Source organism: Stomoxys calcitrans, chromosome 1, assembly GCF_963082655.1.
Source record: "Stomoxys calcitrans chromosome 1, idStoCalc2.1, whole genome shotgun sequence".
Taxonomy (NCBI): domain Eukaryota; kingdom Metazoa; phylum Arthropoda; class Insecta; order Diptera; family Muscidae; genus Stomoxys; species Stomoxys calcitrans.
In genome coordinates, this window is record NC_081552.1 from 142482204 (window position 1) to 142502867 (window position 20664).

A 20664-nucleotide genomic window follows, 5' to 3' on the forward strand; every position below is an offset into this window, starting at 1 on the left:
CAGGTGGATCTCCTGCAATCCGCCAGACTTTAGCGATGTGGTCAATAGTTCCTCAGCCAAGTGTTCAGCAACAACTGCTGAGTCGTCTACTGATTCCCCAACCCCACCGCTTCTATAAACCTTCAGTTTCAACTTGTTGAATCCGTAGGATACAACCCCTTCAAACATGTTGAGGTCTGCGAGACAGCCTGAGTTTAGTACGAACACTGCATGTCTCCGGTCACCATCAGCCTCATCCAATCTACCAATCTTCCAGTCGGTGGTTGAAAGATGGGGATTATATTCCCTTAGTCTTCCAAGTATCGCTTCAGGATATGAGGGAATCTTTGGTATCCAAGCATGCGCCATTGGTCGAGAAGGAATATCTTCCTTCTTGACTAAATCTAGTGCTGCGTCTGGCCAGATCTCACCAATATTTTTTAACGCACAACGATACATTTCAATTGAGCGTTGATCGACAAAGGCAATTAGTCTGTTTCGGCCTAGATACCAGCCTGCATCGCCACAAGCTGGAGAAGACCCAGGAAATTCCGCAAGGACATCGGAGTATACTGATGACAGTCCATTGACTATCCCACTCCAATTACTCCTAGGTATGCAGCGCTGTTCTTCTCCCTTGTCGACAACTGCCATCACCAAACTCTTCCCTAGTGACATTAGCAAAGGTTCTTGGACCCATCTTACTGTTGTTCGCCCTAGTTTTTTTAGGCATGGGATATCCTCCAGGTGACCGCAGCCTTTTGGCTGACTGCGGTGCAGTTTCCGAATCTAGACGTGTAGTCTTTAGGGTAGCCTGTGCAGGGGATTCCTGAGCCCAATTTAAGGAATCTCTCGAACCTAGCCTATCAATAAAACTGAGAGTGATGCGTCTTCTATTATTCCAACCTTTTAAAGAACGTGCTGGTTTGCCGGAGAAGGCCGATGGCCTAGGCAAGTTATAGGCATGCGAAGAAGTATAGGTTCGGCCTTGTCCTTAAGTCTCGAACCAGGTGTCTTTTGTGAAAAGCCCCTGCTGACCAGTCGTCTGTCGACAAGTGGAGCAGCGGCTCCGCCAGCTGAGGTTTCAGTTGCAGACAACATGTAGGGGATTCCTGAGCCCAATTTAGGGAATCTCTCGAACCTAGCCTATCAATAAACCTGAGAGTGATGCGTCTTCTATTATTCCAACCTCTTAAAGAGCGTGTTGGTTTGCCGGAGAAGGCCGATGGCCTAGGCAAATAAATTATAGGCATGCGAAGAAGGAATCGGTTCGGCCTTGTCCTTAAGACTCGAACCAGGTGTCTTTCGTGAAAAGCCCCTGCTGACCAGTCGTCTGGCGGCGAGTGGAGCAGCGGCTCCACCAGTTGAGGTTTCAGTAGCAGACAACATGTTACGGCCTGACACCACCACCGCAGCTGTTGGGTCTTTGGAGTCCATTCTAAGCCTACTCCCGGGCTCTAGATCTGCCGCTCCACTGGAAACAGACGCAGATCATCAACCGCCTGATGGATACCTCTATCGTTGCTATCCTTGAGTGACTTAAATTTTTCTTCCAAAAATAATGACCTATTACGAGTTACAGGAAAATTCTGTAATTCTGAAATTCGGAGTGAAATAACAGTACGTCCGCTTCACTCAACGGTTCAAACAATTCCCTTCATGACAGACAAGGTGTTTCGTAATTATAACTGTGTACCAAGGCATGCAGTTTGTTCATTACTTATATGTTTGCAATATGAAATTATTGACCTAGGCCATATTTGGTTGAAGTATGTCATGAACAATGACCTATTTGACCTTAATCCACAATTGTTTAATTGCATCAGTATAGTATGTAGTCGAAATAAGTCATAAAACATGAAGTGTTTTTACCCCCTGCCACACAACACACACAATTAGAGATTTAAACAAGTAAGAGCGTGCTAAGTTCTGCCGGGCCGAATCTTCACCATGGGTCGCATTTCTTGAGTTCTATGCGCGGTATCTCTTTTTAGGCAAACAAAGAATATCTAATTAGAACTGTTATGCTATTGGAGCTATATCAAGTTATAGTCCGATTCGGACCATAAATGGTTGCTGCACATTGTAGAAGTCATTGTGTAATATTTCAGTTCATTCGGATGAGAATTGCGCCTTGTAGTGGCTCAAGAACCAAAATCGGGAGATAGGTTTATGTGGGAGCTGTATCAGGCTGTTGATCGATTCAGATCATTTTGAACACGTATGTTGAGGGCAATGAGAGAAGCCGTTGTACAAAAGTTCTGCCAAAATCGGATGAGAATTGCGCCCTCTAGAGGCTCAACGGAAAATGACATGACGATCAAGAATATATATACTTTATGGAGTCTCAGACGTATATTTTGAGGTGTTACAAACAGAATGACGAAATAAGTATACCCCCATCCTATGGTGGAGGGTATAAAAAAGGTTGGTTCTATTTTTATACCCTCCACCATAGTAATACGAGATTAGTATACCCCCATCCTATGGTGGAGGGTATAAAAAAGGTTGGTTCTATTTTTATACCCTCCACCATAGTATGGGGTATACTAATTTCGTCATTCTGTTTGTAACACCTCGAAATATGCGTCTAAGGAGTAAAGATAGCCGCTTGAAATTTTGCACAAATACTTCTTCCATGTTTTGATATAGATACCATATAAACCGATTTTGCGTCTTGATTTCTTCAGCTTTTAGAGGGCGCAATTCTTAACTGATTTGTTTGTAATCTTGCACGTGGTGTTTTTGTGTCACTTCCAACCACTGTGCAAAGTACGGTTTAAATCGGTTAATAGCCTGTATAGGTGCCATATAAACCGATCTTGAATCTTGACTTCTTGAGCCGCTAGAGGGCGCAATTCTCATCCGATTTGGCTGAAACTTTGTACAACGGTTTCTCCCATGACCTTCAACATACATGTGAAATATGGTTTGAATCGATCTATACTTTTGAAGGAGTAAAGCTGACCGCTTGAAATCTTGCACAAATACTTCTTATTAGTGTAGGTCGGTTGGGATTGTAAAGGGGCCAAATCGGTCCATGTTTTGATATAGCTGCCATATAAACTGAACTTTGGTCTTGACTTCTTGAACTTCTAGAGGGTGCAATTCTTATCCGATTTGGCTGAAATTTTGCTCATGGTGTTTTGGTACCATCCGACAACTGTGCCAAGTATGGCCTTAATCGATTCATAACCTGGTATAGCTGCCATACGAACCGATCTTGGGCCTTGACTTCTACAGTTTCTAGAGGGCGCAATTTTTATTTGATTTGACCGAAATTTTGCATGAAGTGTTCTGGAATGTCTTATGATTGGGATGTGTTTTACACACGGCTCAAGGAATAAGTTAATGACATACCACCCAACCGATATCATTTCTCCCACTCTATATTTGGTCTGCAATTCAAATAAGACGGTGAGTGTGCAACTCACACTCGGTATTTGCACTGTTCTCTTGCTTTGATTTGCAGAGCATGTGCATACCAAATATAGAGTGGGAGCAAAGAAATCGGTTGGGTGGTATGCCATTTACTAATACAATAGGAATATCGGAGCGGCAAAACATTCCTCCTGGAAGCTTTTCTGCGAACAGGTCGATAGCGTTAATGACGTCTCCAAGATGAAAAAGTTGCTTTCAAAACCCCATGTCCAAACAGAAGCGTTAGTAGACCACATGTCAGTGAGAGCAGAGACAACGGAGGACATGTTGAGGTTTTGATGAAAACGCATTTCCACAGATACGACGGGACTCACGGAGACACGGGAATCTTGAAACAATGAGTTTGACCAAAGGCTTATTAATTCATTGTAAAAGAAGCCTTGAGAATATTCAAACCATCACTTGGACCTGATGGAATATTTCCAGCGTTACTGCAGAAGGAGGCCGACTATCTGTCCCCCACCTGGCAAATATTTTCACAGCGTGCCTAGAACTTGCATATACCCGGTATGGCAAGTTATGCGACACCAAAGGCCTACAAGTCGCAAGTTATGCGACACCAAAGGCCTTACGTCCGTTCTACTCAAAACCATGGAACGTATTGTGGATACAATTATGAAAAGTAGGAAATCCAGCGAATTGCTCAGATATAAACAAATAGCATGCCTTGGTCAAGGGAAGGTCGGTGAAGACTGCCCTGCACGAGGTTGTGCATAAAATAGAAGAATCCTTCGTTGCCAAAACGTACACACTGGCGGTATGCATTGACATCGAGGGGGCTATTAACAATGTGCGGACTGACACACTAATCCAATCGTTAGGCCAGACCGGGTCCTTAGAGACCATGACGTAAATTAAAGGGAGAAAGTGGAACAGGGTACGCCATTGGGGGGCATTTTATCACCACTCCTATGGGTGACCACTATAAATAACCTACTACGAATGCTGACAGAGGAGGAATTTGAAGCCGTCTTTATTTTTATTATACACAGCGGCGAAAAACAGTAGTCCTTCTATAAAATACTAATGAAAGTTGACATTACAAGAGAGCTCATACACATTCACACTCAACCTCTAGCATTTTGCATTACAGAAGGTCTAAAAGACGGCATTTTATCAGCCTATGAAAATGCCACTAGTCATTCCACGACAACTTTTCAGAATATGGCTAAATGAATGAGATATAAAACTTTCGTATCTTTAATTTGATTTTTATACCCTACACCAACGTGGTAAAAGGTATTTGAACATTGTGTATTTGTATGCAATTGTAAGAAGGGGAGGAATTAGAACCCCATTGTTTGGCTTAGCATCACTTCCCGATTCGATTTAGCTATGTCCGTCTGTCGAAATAACGATAGCGTTCGAAATGGTCTATATACTGATATAGTCCCCATATTACCCGACCCGCGGGTTTGATTTTTTAAGCACCTAGAAGTCACAGTTTTAACCTTATTTGGCTGAAATTTGGCACAACGATTTCCACAACTTGTGCCAAGTATGATCTGAATCGTTCTATATACTGATACTAGCTGGACAGGGCCCGCTCCGCTGCACCTTCTTTAACTCTCTTATTTTATCTGAGCACTATTCTGACACTGGCAGGAAATAAGCCCTATTTTGGGGTGCTGGTACGGCCTTTCAGATATTTCGCCCTAATTTGGATATCATTTTCGTGCTCTACTCCCAACTACCTTTTATTTGAGCCTTATATTGCTGTGGTTGGTAAATATATCCGGCATGGGGGTATTTTTGGGAGTGAAGTGGACGCTCATATAACATATTCGGGATCTAGTCTCAAATACCTTTTATTTGAACCAGTATTGTGCTCTACTCTCAAATTTCCTTTTTTTTTTAGCCCCAATTGCCATTGGTTTAGGGGGAGTTTATGGGGTGAGACAACCCCCAAACACTTGGCCTCAAAATTGGATATGAAATTCGTTTTCTACTATCAAATACCTATCATTTGTGCCCCTTATTGCCATAGTAGCAAACATGGCCGGTTTGAAGGGAGTTTAGGGGGCGGACGCTGAAATAATATCAGCATCGTGCTAGAGCACGATTTTGTTTGGCCCCTTAGTGTCAAGCACTTTGAAGGTGGCTATCAAGATATTCAGGGCAACGGGTCTCGTACAGATCCACACTAATTATTATTTTGCTGTTGTTTTGGTTATCTACATTTAAAATCACATTTCAAAGCTACCACTTGAGATACCACATTTTTAAGGATCCGTAGGTCCTCCTGGGTCTATCCCAATTTGAGGGTAAAAAGTGTATTCTACTACCAAAGACCTTGTATTCCTGTCCTATTCTATCCTGATCGGCCTTCATATATTATTTTTAATTCTTTTTTTGGGTAGGATAGGGGAGTGGATTGCTCTCCAACACATCCTTTCATTTGACTACAATATATTCTCGGCCGTCCTTCATGACAGTTTGGTGTTCTTTTTATTGGGAGGAGATTGTCGCTCGCCCAGACGCTAACACCTAAAAGGCAATGTATTTGAGTCTTTTGTTGTTGCGATATACATATCCTTGAATTCTTATACCAACATTAGATTCGAACTCTACTGACATAGACCTTTCTTTTAATTCACATATTATCCCACTCGAACTACACGTCCTATTGAAGGGTATTTAGTGGCCGGGCCGATCCCAGGCTCTATCCCAAATATGTATACCAGATTCGTAGTCAACTCCCAAAGGCCTTTCATTTGACGTTGGACATTAACGCCCGTTTAAGGGATTTTGGTGTTGGGGAGGCCCCGTAGACAGATACAAAGGGGACCCCCGAACACTTTGGGATGGGGCATCCCCCCAGGTTATTGGATGAAAAAATTTTATACCAATTTTGTGTTTTTGAGATACCATAAGGTGGCATACGAAATTTCGCTAAAATCGGCGCACGTATCTCCGAGATGTGGCGTTTTTGAAAATTGGGGTATGGGGGAGGGTCAGTCCCCCCTTCGGATATCAAAAATGTAATACTGTTTGTACCCCCTATTTAACCGGGGGTACAAACTGTACCATATGTGAAAATTTCATGAAAATCGGTTCAGCCGTTTTTAAGTCTATACGGAACAGACAAACGAACTAACAAACAAACAAAGCGCAACAATTTAATTTTTAGATAATAGATGCAATAAATTAGACTCCTTAAATATCCATATCCCGACATGACTTCGATATGATTGTTGTAAAACAATTCAAATAGGAACTGAATTAACAAAGGTAAATTTTTAGCTGAATCCATGGTGGTGGGTACCCAAGATTCGGCCCGGCCGGATTTATCACGCTTTTACTTGTTTATCTTTCTTTTTTAAAGAGGATATGATGGAAATGCGTTTTAAGTGAAATTTGAACAATAAATATCGACTTTAACTCGTGCTATATGTATTTCATTTTTTTTTGTCACAAAATTGGAAATCCCCCCTAGTTCCCAAAGCGTAAAGCCCAGACCCCCCATTTGGGTTATATTGTTTTACTTTATATATTTCCTAAACTCATGCAAAATGTTCTTGGATCCAAACAATATTTGTAGCCTCCACAATCATTTTTCTTAAAAAAAAAACTGCCAATTTGGAAAAAATTCCAAATTTTCTGAAATTTAAATTGAATACTACCTGATTCTATTCAAATTTCAACGATCATATCAGGAAATAGGTCTATATGACAGCTATATCCAAATATGGTTCGATCTGGCCCACATTCAGCAAAAAGGTGTAGAGGTCTACTAAAACTCACAATTTCAAATTTCACCGAAATCGGATAAAAAATGCTCCTTTTATGGGCCCAACACTCTATTTCGGGAGATCGGTCAAAATGGCTGCTATATCCAAATATGGTCCGATCTGAACCATATTTAACAAAATGGTGTAGGGTTCTACAAAAACTCACTGTTGCAAATTTCATTGAAATCGGATAAAAAATTCTGCTTTTATGGGTTCAATACACTATTGATTTCGTTAAAATAGGGCAACTATATCCAAATATAGTCCGATCTGAACAACACTTCACAGAAATAAGTAGAGATCTACCAGAACTCACTGTGCCAAATTTTATGAAAAATGACCAATTTATTGCCTCAAGACTTTAAGTCTAGAGATCGGTCTATATAGTGGCCATTGCAAATGCAAATTTTGCCCATGAAAATTTCATTAAGGAACAGGGACAAACTTCTCACACATCAATTAATGCAGTCCGATTCAAGTTTAAGCTCAATGATAAGGGGCCTCTTTTATATAGCCGAGTCCGAACGGCGTACCGCAGTGCGACACCTCTTTGGAGAGAAGTTTTACATGGCATAGTACTTCACAAATGTTGCCAGCATTAGGAGGGGAAAACCACCGCTGAAAAATTTTTTGGATTTGAACCCAGGAGTACAGGAGTACTTCTAATAAAGAATGCCCGAAAGTGCCTTGCATATGGCATACATCTGGGCTAGACGTAGGTGTCTCAATGTTAATCTAGAAAGGACTTAAAATGGCTGTTCACGAGGAAGACGAAGGTGAGCCAATTGATGCTCCACGTTTCCTAAATAAAACCATTTCGATATTTGACAAGGTCAAATACTTAGGAGTGAACTTGGACAGGAAACTGAATTGGAAGTGTCGCATTCAGGTTTTTGTTGTACTGAGAAGGCTCACAGATGTTGGGCACTATGTACACGGGCCGTACGCTCGAAATAGAGCCTGAATCCGAGGAAATTCCACTGGTTCTACAGGAGCGTGATAAGACTAATACTAACATACGCCTCAGTCGTTTGATGGACTGCGATGGAGAAAAAGTGCAACGTTAGGACAATACAACAGGTTCAGATAACATGTTGTCTGTGCATAGGCGGAGTGATGAGGACCACGCCCACTTAAGCACTGGAGACTATTCTAGATATCCGACCCATAGACATAAGGCGACGAGAGAATGGATGAAGGACAGGAGTAGGTCATGCCATCGCGGTATAATCGAGGCGATCTTAAAAGGAAGGAAAGTGGTTTGCGCTCGGATAACTGAGGCCACATTTGAGGTCGAGTGCGAGGCACTGCTGCCAGCGGCACAGTCTTCGATTGACGACTGTGCCGCTGGCAGCAGTATTGGCATCTGGAAGACCATGTTAGACGGATGGATCAAAGTGGGCCTGGGGGCCTACATTGCGAACCCAGGGACTGAAATCTGTTTTAGACTGACTGACCATAATACAGTTCTGCAGGCATAGATCCGCGCGATCACGAAATGCGTGAGGTGGTGAGTGTAAGAAGGAGATTAACGCCTTCTTTAAAATGGCATGATCCGCATCGTTTGGGTGCTGGGCCATAGCGGAGTAAGGGGGAATGAAAAAGCTTCGAACGTACTTGTAATACTATGGAAAAGCGAAACGGTCAGCAGGGCGACGAAAAACCTATGGGGACCTTAAGTCTCATAGTCGCAATGGTTACCTCGCACTTAATCTATATGTCTATTGTTCGAATATCTAGAATAGTCTCCAGTGCTTAAGTGGGCGTGGTCCTCATCACTCCGCCTATGCACAGGCAACATGTTATCTGAATCTGTTGTATTGTCTTAACGTTGCACTTTTTCTCCATCGCAGTCCATCTAACGTCTGAGGCGTAAGATAGTATTAGTCTTATCATGCTCCTGTAGAGCCAGTGGAATTTCCTCGGATTCAGGCCCTATTTCGAGCGTACGGCCCGTCTACATAGTGCCCAACATCTGTGAGCCTTCTCAGTACGCTCCTGAATGCGACACTTCCAATTCAATTTCCTGTTCAAGTTCACTCCTAAGTATTTGACCTTGTCAGATATCGAAATGGTTTTATTTAGGAAACGTGTAGCATCAAATTGTCCCACCTTCGTCTTCCTCGTGAACAGGCAATTTTAAGTCCTCTCTTGATTAACATTGAGACCCCTAAGTCTAGCCCAGTCGTATGACATATGCAAGGCATTTTCGGCCATTCTTTATTAGAAGTACCCCTGCCTGTCGTTGTTTTTTTTTAAAGTCAAATTTTTTTTTGCCATTCTTCCATATTAGTGCTACCATTTACCTTTTGCCGCCAGTGGGGATAGAACATGGGTAGAGATACCAAAAGGTATTTACCCGGTAAATTGGGTAAATATCCGGATATTTACCCATTTAAACCCAAAAGCTGGGTATTTATAATTTTTCAGATATCTTCGGTATAAACACATTTTCCAAACCTGATCTTCTGGTATCATAAAATCGGATTTTAGTTATATATAGCCCCTATATAGACCACCGTAGTGCAGAGGTAAGCATGGCGCTGAACGCCTGGTTTCAAATCCTGGCGAGATAATCAGAAAAAAAATTTCAGCGGTGGTTTTCCCCTCCTAATGCTGGCAACATTTGTGAGGTACTATGTCATGAAAAACTTCTCTCCAAAGACGTGTCGCACTGCGGTACGCCGTTCAGACTCGGCTATATAAAGGAGGCCCCTTATCATTGAGCTTAAAATTGAACCGGACTGCACAACAAGCCGATTACTTGCTTAGGTGTATGTCCATAGAGGCATGGGTCGGATTATATCCGCCAGATTAGGTTGAAAAGAGGGTGCAGATACCCCAATACACCTAAGCCAGTAATCGGCTTATTGTGCGCTCTAAAAATTGTAAACTCGAAAAAAAATTTAAGTTAGGAAATCCGTTATAAAAAATTTATATATATATATGTATATATATATATATGTATATATATATATGTATATATATATATGTATAAATATATATATATATATATATATATATATATATATATATCCTGGCGAGATAATCAGAAAAAAAATTTCAGCGGTGGTTTTCCCCTCCTAATGCTGGCAACATTTGTGAGGTACTATGTCATGAAAAACTTCTCTCCAAAGACGTGTCGCACTGCGGTACGCCGTTCAGACTCGGCTATATAAAGGAGCCCCTTATCATTGAGCTTAAAATTGAACCGGACTGCACAACAAGCCGATTACTTGCTTAGGTGTATGTCCATAGAGGCATGGGTCGGATTATATCCGCCAGATTAGGTTGAAAAGAGGGTGCAGATACCTAATACACCTAAGCCAGTAATCGGCTTATTGTGCGCTCTAAAAATTGTAAACTCGAAAAAAAATTTAAGTTAGGAAATCCGTTATAAAAAATTTATATATATATATATATATATATATATATATATATATATATATATATATATATATATATATATATATATATATATATATATATATATATATATATATATATTCAGTTTCATTCATTTAAAGATTCAATTCATTCATTCAATTCATTCAATTTTATATGGCCACTTTAGGTTATAGAGAAGTACACCGAGCCAGCTAAAAGTTACAAGATTTGACACATTTAAGGAGTTCTGCAAAGATCGAAATAAATGGTAGTCTGATGGTGCAAGGTCAGGGCTATATGGTGGATACATCAAAATTTCCCAGCCAAGCTCACTCAGTTTTTGGCGAGTGACACAAAGATGTGTGCGGTCTAGCGTTGTCCTGGTGGAATATGACACCTTCACGATTGACCAATTCTGGTCGCTTCTCCTTGATGGCTGTATTCAGTTTGTTGACAGTCAACATCCGAATTGATCGTTTGGTTCCTTGGAAGCAGCTCAAAATATACCACACCCTTCCAATCCCACCAAACAGACTGCATAACCTTATTTTGGTGGATATCAGCCGTTGAAGTGGTTTGAGTTGGTTCACCATGCTTGGACCATGATCGTTTTCGACTAACGTTGTTGTAAACAATCAATATTTCATCCACAAAACGGATCGAATTCATTGCGTTTGAGGTGCATATCACAAGCGTTGATTCTTCGGTTTGTTACCCAAATATCAAGCTTTTTCACCAGTCCAAGACTTTTTATGTGAAAATGAACGGTTAATTTTGGTATATTTAACTTCTGACGATCCAATTCGATTAATGCTTTGATTTGGTCATCATCAACTTCATTTGGCTGACCGAAAAATCCGCAATAACTTTTTGAGCAACCCAATATATTCTTGATCAGCGTAAAAATCTAAAACGATCTAGACATGTCCGTCTGTCTGTTGAAATCACGCTACAGTCTTTAAAAATAGAGATATTGAGCTGAAACTTTGCACAGATTCTTTTTTTGTCCATAAGAAGGTTAAGTTCAAAGATGGGATATATCGGACTATATCTTGATATAGCCCCCATATAGACCGATCCGCCGATTTAGGGTCATAGGCCAATAAAAGCCGCATTTATTATCCGATTTTGCTGAAATTTCGGACAGTGAGTTGTGTTAGGCCCTTCGACATCCTTCGTCAGATCGGTATAGATTTGGATATAGCTGCCATATAGACCGATCCTCCGATTTAGGGTCTAAGACCAATAAAAGCTACATTTATTATCCTCCGTCAATTTGGCCCAGATCGGTGCAGATTTGGATATTGTTGCCATATAGAACGATTCTCCGAATTAGGGTCTTAGGCCCATAAAAGGCGCATTTATTGGCCAATGTCGCCGAAATTTGGAACAGTGAGTTACATTAAGGCCCTTGACATACTTCTGCATTATGGCACATACTTCTGCATTCGCCGCAATTTGGGACAGTGAGTTGTGTTAGGCCCTTCGACATCCTTCTTCAATTTCTATATTCCATTGAATTATGATATGTGATTGGTAATGTTTAGCAAATTAAAATTGTTATTTAATATCGTAAACAGTATGCATTTCTCTTTAAAAAACAAGATGATATTGTGTTCTCTTTCACACACATGTAATGCCAATAAAAGTGTAAATGGGTCAATCATAAATTTCTTGCTTCTCTTCCATACAATCATATTTCATTTTGTATATTCCTGATGCAATTCAAGAGAAGACAGCTTGGTTGCACAGAAACAAAATAAAAATAGGTTTCGGTCAAGAAATTACTTGATCCAATTATTATAATATCAATCACAATTTTTAACAAGTAAGAGCGTGCTAAGTTCGGCCGGGTCAAATCTTATATAACCTCCACCATAGATCGCGTCTGTCGAGTTCTTTGCGCAGTATCTCTTTTTAGGCAAACAAAGAAAAATGAATAAGGATGAAAGAGGAGCTATACCAAGTTATAGTCCGATTCGGGGCTCAAGAAGCAAAATCGGGAGATCGGTTTATATGGGAGCTATATCAAGCTGTAGATCGATTTAGAAGGCCATGGGAGATGCCGTTTTACAAAATTTGTGCCAAATCGTATGACAATTGCGCTTTCTAGAGTCTCAAGAAGTTAAGATTCCAGATCGGATTATATGGCAGCTATATCAGGTTATGGACCGATTTGGACAATACTTCGCACAAATGTTGGAAGTGATACCAAAACACCACGTGCAAAATAACAGACAAATGGGATAAGAATTGTGCTTTCTAAAAGCTCAAGAAGTCAAAACCCAAGATTGGTTTATATGGCAGCTATATCAGGTTATCAACCGATTTGATCCGCACTACTTGCAAAATTTTAGTCAAATCGGATGAGAGACTTGCAATGGATATATATATATATATATATATATATATATATATATATATATATATATATATATATATATATATATATATATATATATATATATATATATATATATATATAATAATTAATTTATTGGAGGATTGTTTGTTCTTTCAGAAACACGTTTCACTAACCCAATTAAAATAAATAATTGATATTTTTCCCATAAATAAACTATTCTTACTTCGGTCGAATAATTGGAGAAACAAAATTAAATGTATTGCATTAAAATATTTTGTATACCCTACACTACCACTGTGGTACAAGGTATTGTAATTTCAATTATTTTTTAATTAAATATGCAATTTTATTAATTGAAAATTTCAATAACCGTTTTTATACCTCCCACCATAGGACTAATTTCGTCATTCTGTTTGTAACACCTCGAAATATATATACTTTATGGAGTCTTACTCCATAAAGTATATATATTCTTGATCGTCATGACATTTTAAGTCGACCTAGCCATGTCCGTCCGTCTGTTTGTCGAAAGCACGCTTGTCTGTCGAAAGTACGCTTGTCTGTCGAAAGCACGCTTTTCTGTCGAAAGCACGCTTACTTTTGAAGGAGTTAAGCTAGCCGCTTGAAATTTTGCGCAAATACTTTTTACTTGTGTAGGTCGGTTGGGATTGTAAATGGGTCAAATCGGTACATGTTTTGATATAGCTGCCATATAATCCGATCTTGTGCCTTGACTTCTTAAGCCTCTAGGTGGCGCAATTCTCATCCGATTTGACTAAAATTTTGCAAGTAGTGCGGATCAAATCGGTTGATAACCTGATATAGCTGCCATATAAACCGATCTTGGGTTTTGACTTCTTGAGCTTTTAGAAAGCACAATTCTTATCCCATTTGTCTGTTATTTTGCACGTGGTGTTTTGGTATCACTTCCAACATTTGTGCGAAGTATTGTCCAAATCGGTCCATAACCTGATATAGCTGCCATATAATCCGATCTGGAATCTTAACTTCTTGAGACTCTAGAAAGCGCAATTGTCATACGATTTGGCACAAATTTTGTAAAACGGCATCTCCCATGGCCTTCTAAATCGATCTACAGCTTGATATAGCTCCCATATAAACCGATCTCCCGATTTTGCTTCTTGAGCCCCGAATCGGACTATAACTTGGTATAGCTCCTCTTTCATCCTTATTCATTTTTCTTTGTTTGCCTAAAAAGAGATACTGCGCAAAGAACTCGACAGACGCGATCTATGGTGGAGGTTATATAAGATTTGACCCGGCCGAACTTAGCACGCTCTTACTTGTTAAAAATTGTGATTGATATTATAATAATTGGATCAAGTAATTTCTTGACCGAAACCTATTTTTATTTTGTTTCTGTGCAACCAAGCTGTCTTCTCTTGAATTGCATCAGGAATATACAAAATGAAATATGATTGTATGGAAGAGAAGCAAGAAATTTATGATTGACCCATTTACACTTTTATTGGCATTACATGTGTGTGAAAGAGAACACAATATCATCTTGCTTTTTAAAGAGAAATGCATACTGTTTACGATATTAAATAACAATTTTAATTTGCTAAACATTGGTGATGTGATTGGTCATTGCTAAACATTGGTGATGTGATTGGTCACATATCATAATTCAATGGAATATAGAAATTGAAGAAGGATGTCGAAGGGCCTAACACAACTCACTGTCCCAAATTGCGGCGAATGCAGAAGTATGTGCCATAATGCAGAAGTATGTCAAGGGCCTTAATGTAACTCACTGTTCCAAATTTCGGCGACATTGGCCAATAAATGCGCCTTTTATGGGCCTAAGACCCTAATTCGGAGAATCGTTCTATATGGCAGCTATATCCAAATCTGCACCGATCTGGGCCAAATTGACGGAGGATAATAAATGTAGCTTTTATTGGTCTTAGACCCTAAATCGGAGGATCGGTCTATATGGCAGCTATATCCAAATCTATACCGATCTGACGAAGGATGTCGAAGGGCCTAACACAACTCACTGTCCGAAATTTCAGCAAAATCGGATAATAAATGCGGCTTTTATTGGCCTATGACCCTAAATCGGCGGATCGGTCTATATGGGGGCTATATCAAGATATAGTCCGATATATCCCATCTTTGAACTTAACCTTCTTGTGGACAAAAAAAGAATCTGTGCAAAGTTTCAGCTCAATATCTCTATTTTTAAAGACTGTAGCGTGATTTCAACAGACAGACGGACATGTCTAGATCGTTTTAGATTTTTACGCTGATCAAGAATATATTGGGTTGCTCAAAAAGTTATTGCGGATTTTTCGGTCAGCCAAATGAAGTTGATGATGACCAAATCAAAGCATTAATCGAATTGGATCGTCATGTAACTGACCGTGAGATAGGAGAGAAGTTAAATATACCAAAATTAACCGTTCATTTTCACATAAAAAGTCTTGGACTGGTGAAAAAGCTTGATATTTGGGTAACAAACCGAAGAATCAACGCTTGTGATATGCACCTCAAACGCAATGAATTCGATACGTTTTGTGGATGAAATATGGATTGTTTACAAAAACGTTAGTCGAAAACGATCATGGTCCAAGCATGGTGAACCAGCTCAAACCACTTCAACGGCTGATATCCACCAAAATAAGGTTATGCAGTCTGTTTGGTGGGATTGGAAGGGTGTGGTATATTTTGAGCTGCTTCCAAGGAACCAAACGATCAATTCGGATGTTGACTGTCAACAAACTGAATACAGCCATCAAGGAGAAGCGACCAGAATTGGTCAATCGTGATGGTGTCATATTCCACCAGGACAACGCTAGACCGCACACATCTTTGGTCACTCGCCAAAAACTGAGTGAGCTTGGCTGGGAACTTTTGATGTATCCACCATATAGCCCTGACCTTGCACCATCAGACTACCATTTATTTCGATCTTTGCAGAACTCCTTAAATGGTAAAACTTTCGGCAATGATGAGGCTATAAAATCGCACTTGGTTCAGTTTTTTGCAGATAAAGGCCAGAAGTTCTATGAGCGTGGAATACTAAATTTGCGAGGAAGATGGCAAAAGGTTATCGAACAAAATGGCAATTATATATTTGATTAAAGTTCATTCTAAGTTTTATTAAAAATGCATTTACTTTCTTTTAAAAAAATCGCAATTACTTTTTAGGCAACCCAATATATACTTTATAGGGTCGGAAATGGATATTTCGATGTGTTGCGGAATGACAAAATGAATATACCCCCATGCATTGGTGGTGGGAATAAAAATTATCAAAGCAATTAATCACTTTGTTAAGAACGTTTTAATTAAACAATTTCAAGTTTAATTGATCGAATTCAAGCCTATATTTTTGTCTATAGTTTTTATACCCTCCACCATAAGATGGGGGGTATACTAATTTCGTCATTCTGATTGTAACTACTCGAAATATTGGTCTGAGACCCCATAAAGTATATATATTCTTGATCGTCGTGAAATTTTATGTCGATCTAGCCATGTCCGTCCGTCCGTCTGTCTGTCGAAAGCACGCTAACTTCCGAAGGAGTAAAGCTAGCCGCTTGAAATTTTGCACAAATACTTCTTATTAGTGTAGGTCAGTTGGTATTGTAAATCGGCCATATCGGTCCATGTTTTGATATAGCTGCCATATAAACCGATCTAGGGTCTTGACTTCTTGAGGCTCTAGAGTGCGCAATTCTTATCCGATTGGGATGAAATTTTGCACTACGTGTTTTGTTATTATATCCAACAATTGTGCCAAGTATGGTTCAAATCGGTTCATAACCTGATATAGCTGCCATATAAACCGATCTTGGGTCTTGACTTCTTGAGCTTCTAGAGTGCGCAATTCTTATCCGATTGGAATGAAATTTTGCACGACGTGTTTCGTTATTATATCCAACAACTGTGCCAAGTATGGTTCAAATCGGTTCATAACCTGATATAGCTGCCATATAAACCGATCTTGGGTCTTGACTTCTTGAGCCTCTAGAGTGCGCAATTCTTATCCGACTGGAATGAAGTTTTGCACGACGTGTTTTGTTATGATATCCAACAACTGCGCCAAGTATGGTTCAAATCGGTCCATAACCTGATATAGCTGTCATATAAACCGATCTTGGGTCTTGATTTCTTGAGCCTCTAGAGGGCGCAATTCTTATCCAATTTGAATTAATTTTGGCACGTAGTATTTTGTTATGATATCCAACAACTGTGCCAAATATGGTTCAAATCGGCTTATAACCTGATATAGCTGTCATATAAACCGATCTTGGGTCTTGACTTCTTGAGTCTCTAGAGTGCGCAATTCTTATCCGATTGGAATGAAATTTTGCACGACGTGTTTCGTTATTATATCCAACAACTGCCAAGTATGGTTCAAATCGGTCCATAACCTGATATAGCTGCCATATAAACCGATCTGGGATCTTGACTTGTTGAGCCTCCAGAGGTCGCAATTATTATCCGATTTGCCTGAAATTTTGTACGACGGATTCTCTCATGACCATTAACATACGTGTTTATTATGGTCTGAATCGGTCTATAGCCCGATACAGCTCCCATATAAATCGATCTCTCTATTTTACTTCTTGAGCCCACAAAGAGCGCAATTCTTATTCGAATTGGCTGACATTTTACACAGGTCTCCAACATATAATTTAATTGTGGTCCAAACCGGACCATATCTTAACATCGCTCTAATCGCAGAGCAAATCTTTTCTTATATCCTTTTTTTTTGCCTAAGAAGAGATGCCGGGAAAAGAACTCGACAAATGCGATCCATGGTGGAGGGTATATAAGATTCGGCCCGGCCGAACTTAGCACGCTTTTACTTGTTTAGTATTGCTTCCAACAAGTGTTTAGTATAACTTCTCTCATGACCTTCAACATACGTGTCTAATATGGTGTGAATCGATCAACAACTCCCAAATAAACCTGCCGATTTTGCTTCTTGAGCCCCTACAAGGCCCAATTTCTATCCGAATGAACTGAAATATTATACAATGACTTCTTCAATGTTCAGCATTCATTTATGGTCCGAATCGGACTATTACTTGATATAGCTCCAATAGCATAACAGTTCCTATTAGATTCTTTGTTTGCCTTAAAAGAGATACCGCGCATAGAACTCGACAAATGCGATCCATGGTCTATATAAGTATAAGGGTATATAAGATTTGGCCCGGCCGATCTTAGCCATCTCTTACTTGTTTCTAAAACTTTTTTTATATGCATATAAACTGTACTGTACTCTTACATACGGCAATTTAATTAATGAATTGTAATTAATGCCACATATTCATATATATTCTGTTTATTGACTTCTAGGTCAAGCATCGCTACATTGGGATTTGAGATAGTTACATTAAACAAGTAAGAGCGTGCTATAAAGAATGGCGATACATGTATAAAGTTTAGTGCTTAGAAATATTCCCGTTATTCGATAAAACTCAATGATAAATGTATGCGCTTGGCTACAGTAAATGTACTTACATATGTATATACATTCTCTACGTCATACCTTTGTGGTGGTCATTTGTATTGCGATGACCTCGAATTTGTATGCGTTTTACAACCGACATGTAGTTGTCACCGGAACTACTGCCGGCACTGCACTTCATATGCTGTATATTGAAGGACACAATGTTATTCGCACTGAAAAGTTTTCGGAGACTGTCGACATTTTCCTCGTACTCGTTTTCACAGGCCATTGTTGTTGAACTTGGTTCCGAATAACAGTTAACCTTAGCCTAACCTCATATTTACAAAATGTAGAGGGCTACACAAATACATATATATGAGCAGAGCATGTACACAAAATGTAATTGTATAAATGGGACTCGCGGGGTTTTGGGGGCACAGAGGGCTGTTTTGACAACAATTCAGTCTCGCACGACAGTCCCCTTACAATGACGTAGCACGAGATAGTTTTTATTGTTGCGAATGTTCCAATGACACAATTTCACTTTCACAAATATAAAATTGGTTAGCAATTTTTTCTTTATAAACAAACAGTGCTGCGGCCAGAAGTCGCTCCGCGCCATTCTGTATTGCTTGGTACTACTTTTTTGTATGCACACCATACACGACGTTGCATTTGTAGATAGGGCGGTCACGGGTGGCGGCACACGGGTTCGCCTCAAGGAAAGTAAAATCGATTGTGTCACTATTTGCAAGTCCCTCCTTCCTCCACCAGCTGCATCTGATTGATGATTTTATTTTTAAAGCGTAAAACTAGACGAGTGACAAGAAAAAATAATCCGCTAGCGTAGGCTATGATGACTACACATTGCTTTTGCAAAAGTCCATCGACGACTAAATATGTGCAATTTTAAATGAACTTGCATTGCAACACACTGCATTTGTTTCGCAGTCATGACAATTAAACCGACATTGGCTTTGGTAACAGCGCCGACGAATGCTCTGTTAGAAAATTATACGTATTGCGCTACACTGAAATTTCAATCACTTTGCGGACTGCATGCCATATGTGCAGTTTTGTCGATTACATGTAAAAGGAATAAAAGAACAATGTACAGTGTATTACAAGTGTATTTTTGGTGTGGTTATCCTCCTAGTTACAAAGTGTTTATGTGTCTTTAACTTAGGTACAACGTTGTCCTTGTCCTAAAGTCGATTTCCAAACCTTCAACGATGTTTTGGCCTAAAACAAAATATTTTTGTCCTTAATAATTAATTTCCTCACAGGAAACGAGATACTTATAGGGTGCGATGCGAACTCTCACCCCATTTCGTGCGGTAGTACCAACACTAATAAGCGGGGCCAAGTCCTGGCAGAGTTCTTGAATACTAACGACCCAATAACACTTAATATTGGTAACACCGCTACCTTTGTTAATAGGATTAGTAAGGAGGTATTAGATGTGACGATATGTTCGGAAAATCTAATCGATGAGGTTCAGGATTGGAGGGTCATCATGGAACACTCTTTCTCTGACCAACGCTATATTAGGTTTAGAATAGCACGGTCAGAGCCGAATCCGATAAGCTTTCGGAATAAGTTGAAAACCAACTGTCCGAAATTCAGAAGAAGACCTAGGCAAGATAATTTAGATTGTCCAATCATAGAAGATATTGACGACAATGTCAACAGGATAACGACTACACTAGTGGGGTCCTTCGAAGATATTTGTCCTCTTTGGGAAAGGAAATCAGCCCAAAAAATCCCTGGATGACCGGGGAGATTCGCAATATTGGGAAAGAGGTCAACATGCTATTTAACATAGCAAATGCAAATTTTGCCATGAACATTCCACTAAGGAACAGGGACAAACTTCTCACATATCAATGAGTACAATCCGATTCAGCTCAATGATAAGGGGCCTCCTTAATATAGCCGTGTCCGAATGGCGTGCCGCAGTGCGACACCTCTTAGAGAGAAGTTTTACATGGCATTGTACCTCACAAATGTTGCCAGCATTAGGAGGGAAAAACCACCACTGAAAATTATTCTTCTGATGGTCTCGCCAGTATTCAAACCCAGGCGTTCAGCGTCGTAGGCGGACATGCTAACCTCTGCGCTACGGCGGCCTCCTTTAAACAGAGCACGTCGTAAAAAAGCGTCTCAAGGATTACAACAGGATTACCAGAGCGGCAAAACGTGCCTCGTGGAAGCTTTTCTGTGACCTGGTCGATAGCGTTAATGACGCCGCCAAGATAAAAAAGTTTCTCTGAAAAACCCATTTCCAAACTGAAACTTTAGTAGATGATATGGGAATGAGAGCAGAG

General features: G+C 39.9%; 1 protein-coding gene across 2 annotated transcripts in view; it reads right to left on the minus strand.

Moving 5' to 3' along the window:
* Positions 1-19250, minus strand: part of LOC106094485 (uncharacterized) — a 54973-nt gene extending 35723 nt beyond the window's left edge. For both annotated transcript variants that reach the window (XM_059362573.1, XM_059362849.1), the window contains exon 1: positions 18437-19250. In XM_059362573.1, coding sequence (XP_059218556.1) covers positions 18437-18626 — 190 coding nt within the window. In that variant the 5' untranslated portion in view covers positions 18627-19250. The remainder of the gene's footprint in view (positions 1-18436) is intronic.
* Positions 19251-20664: the final 1414 nt, after the last annotated feature.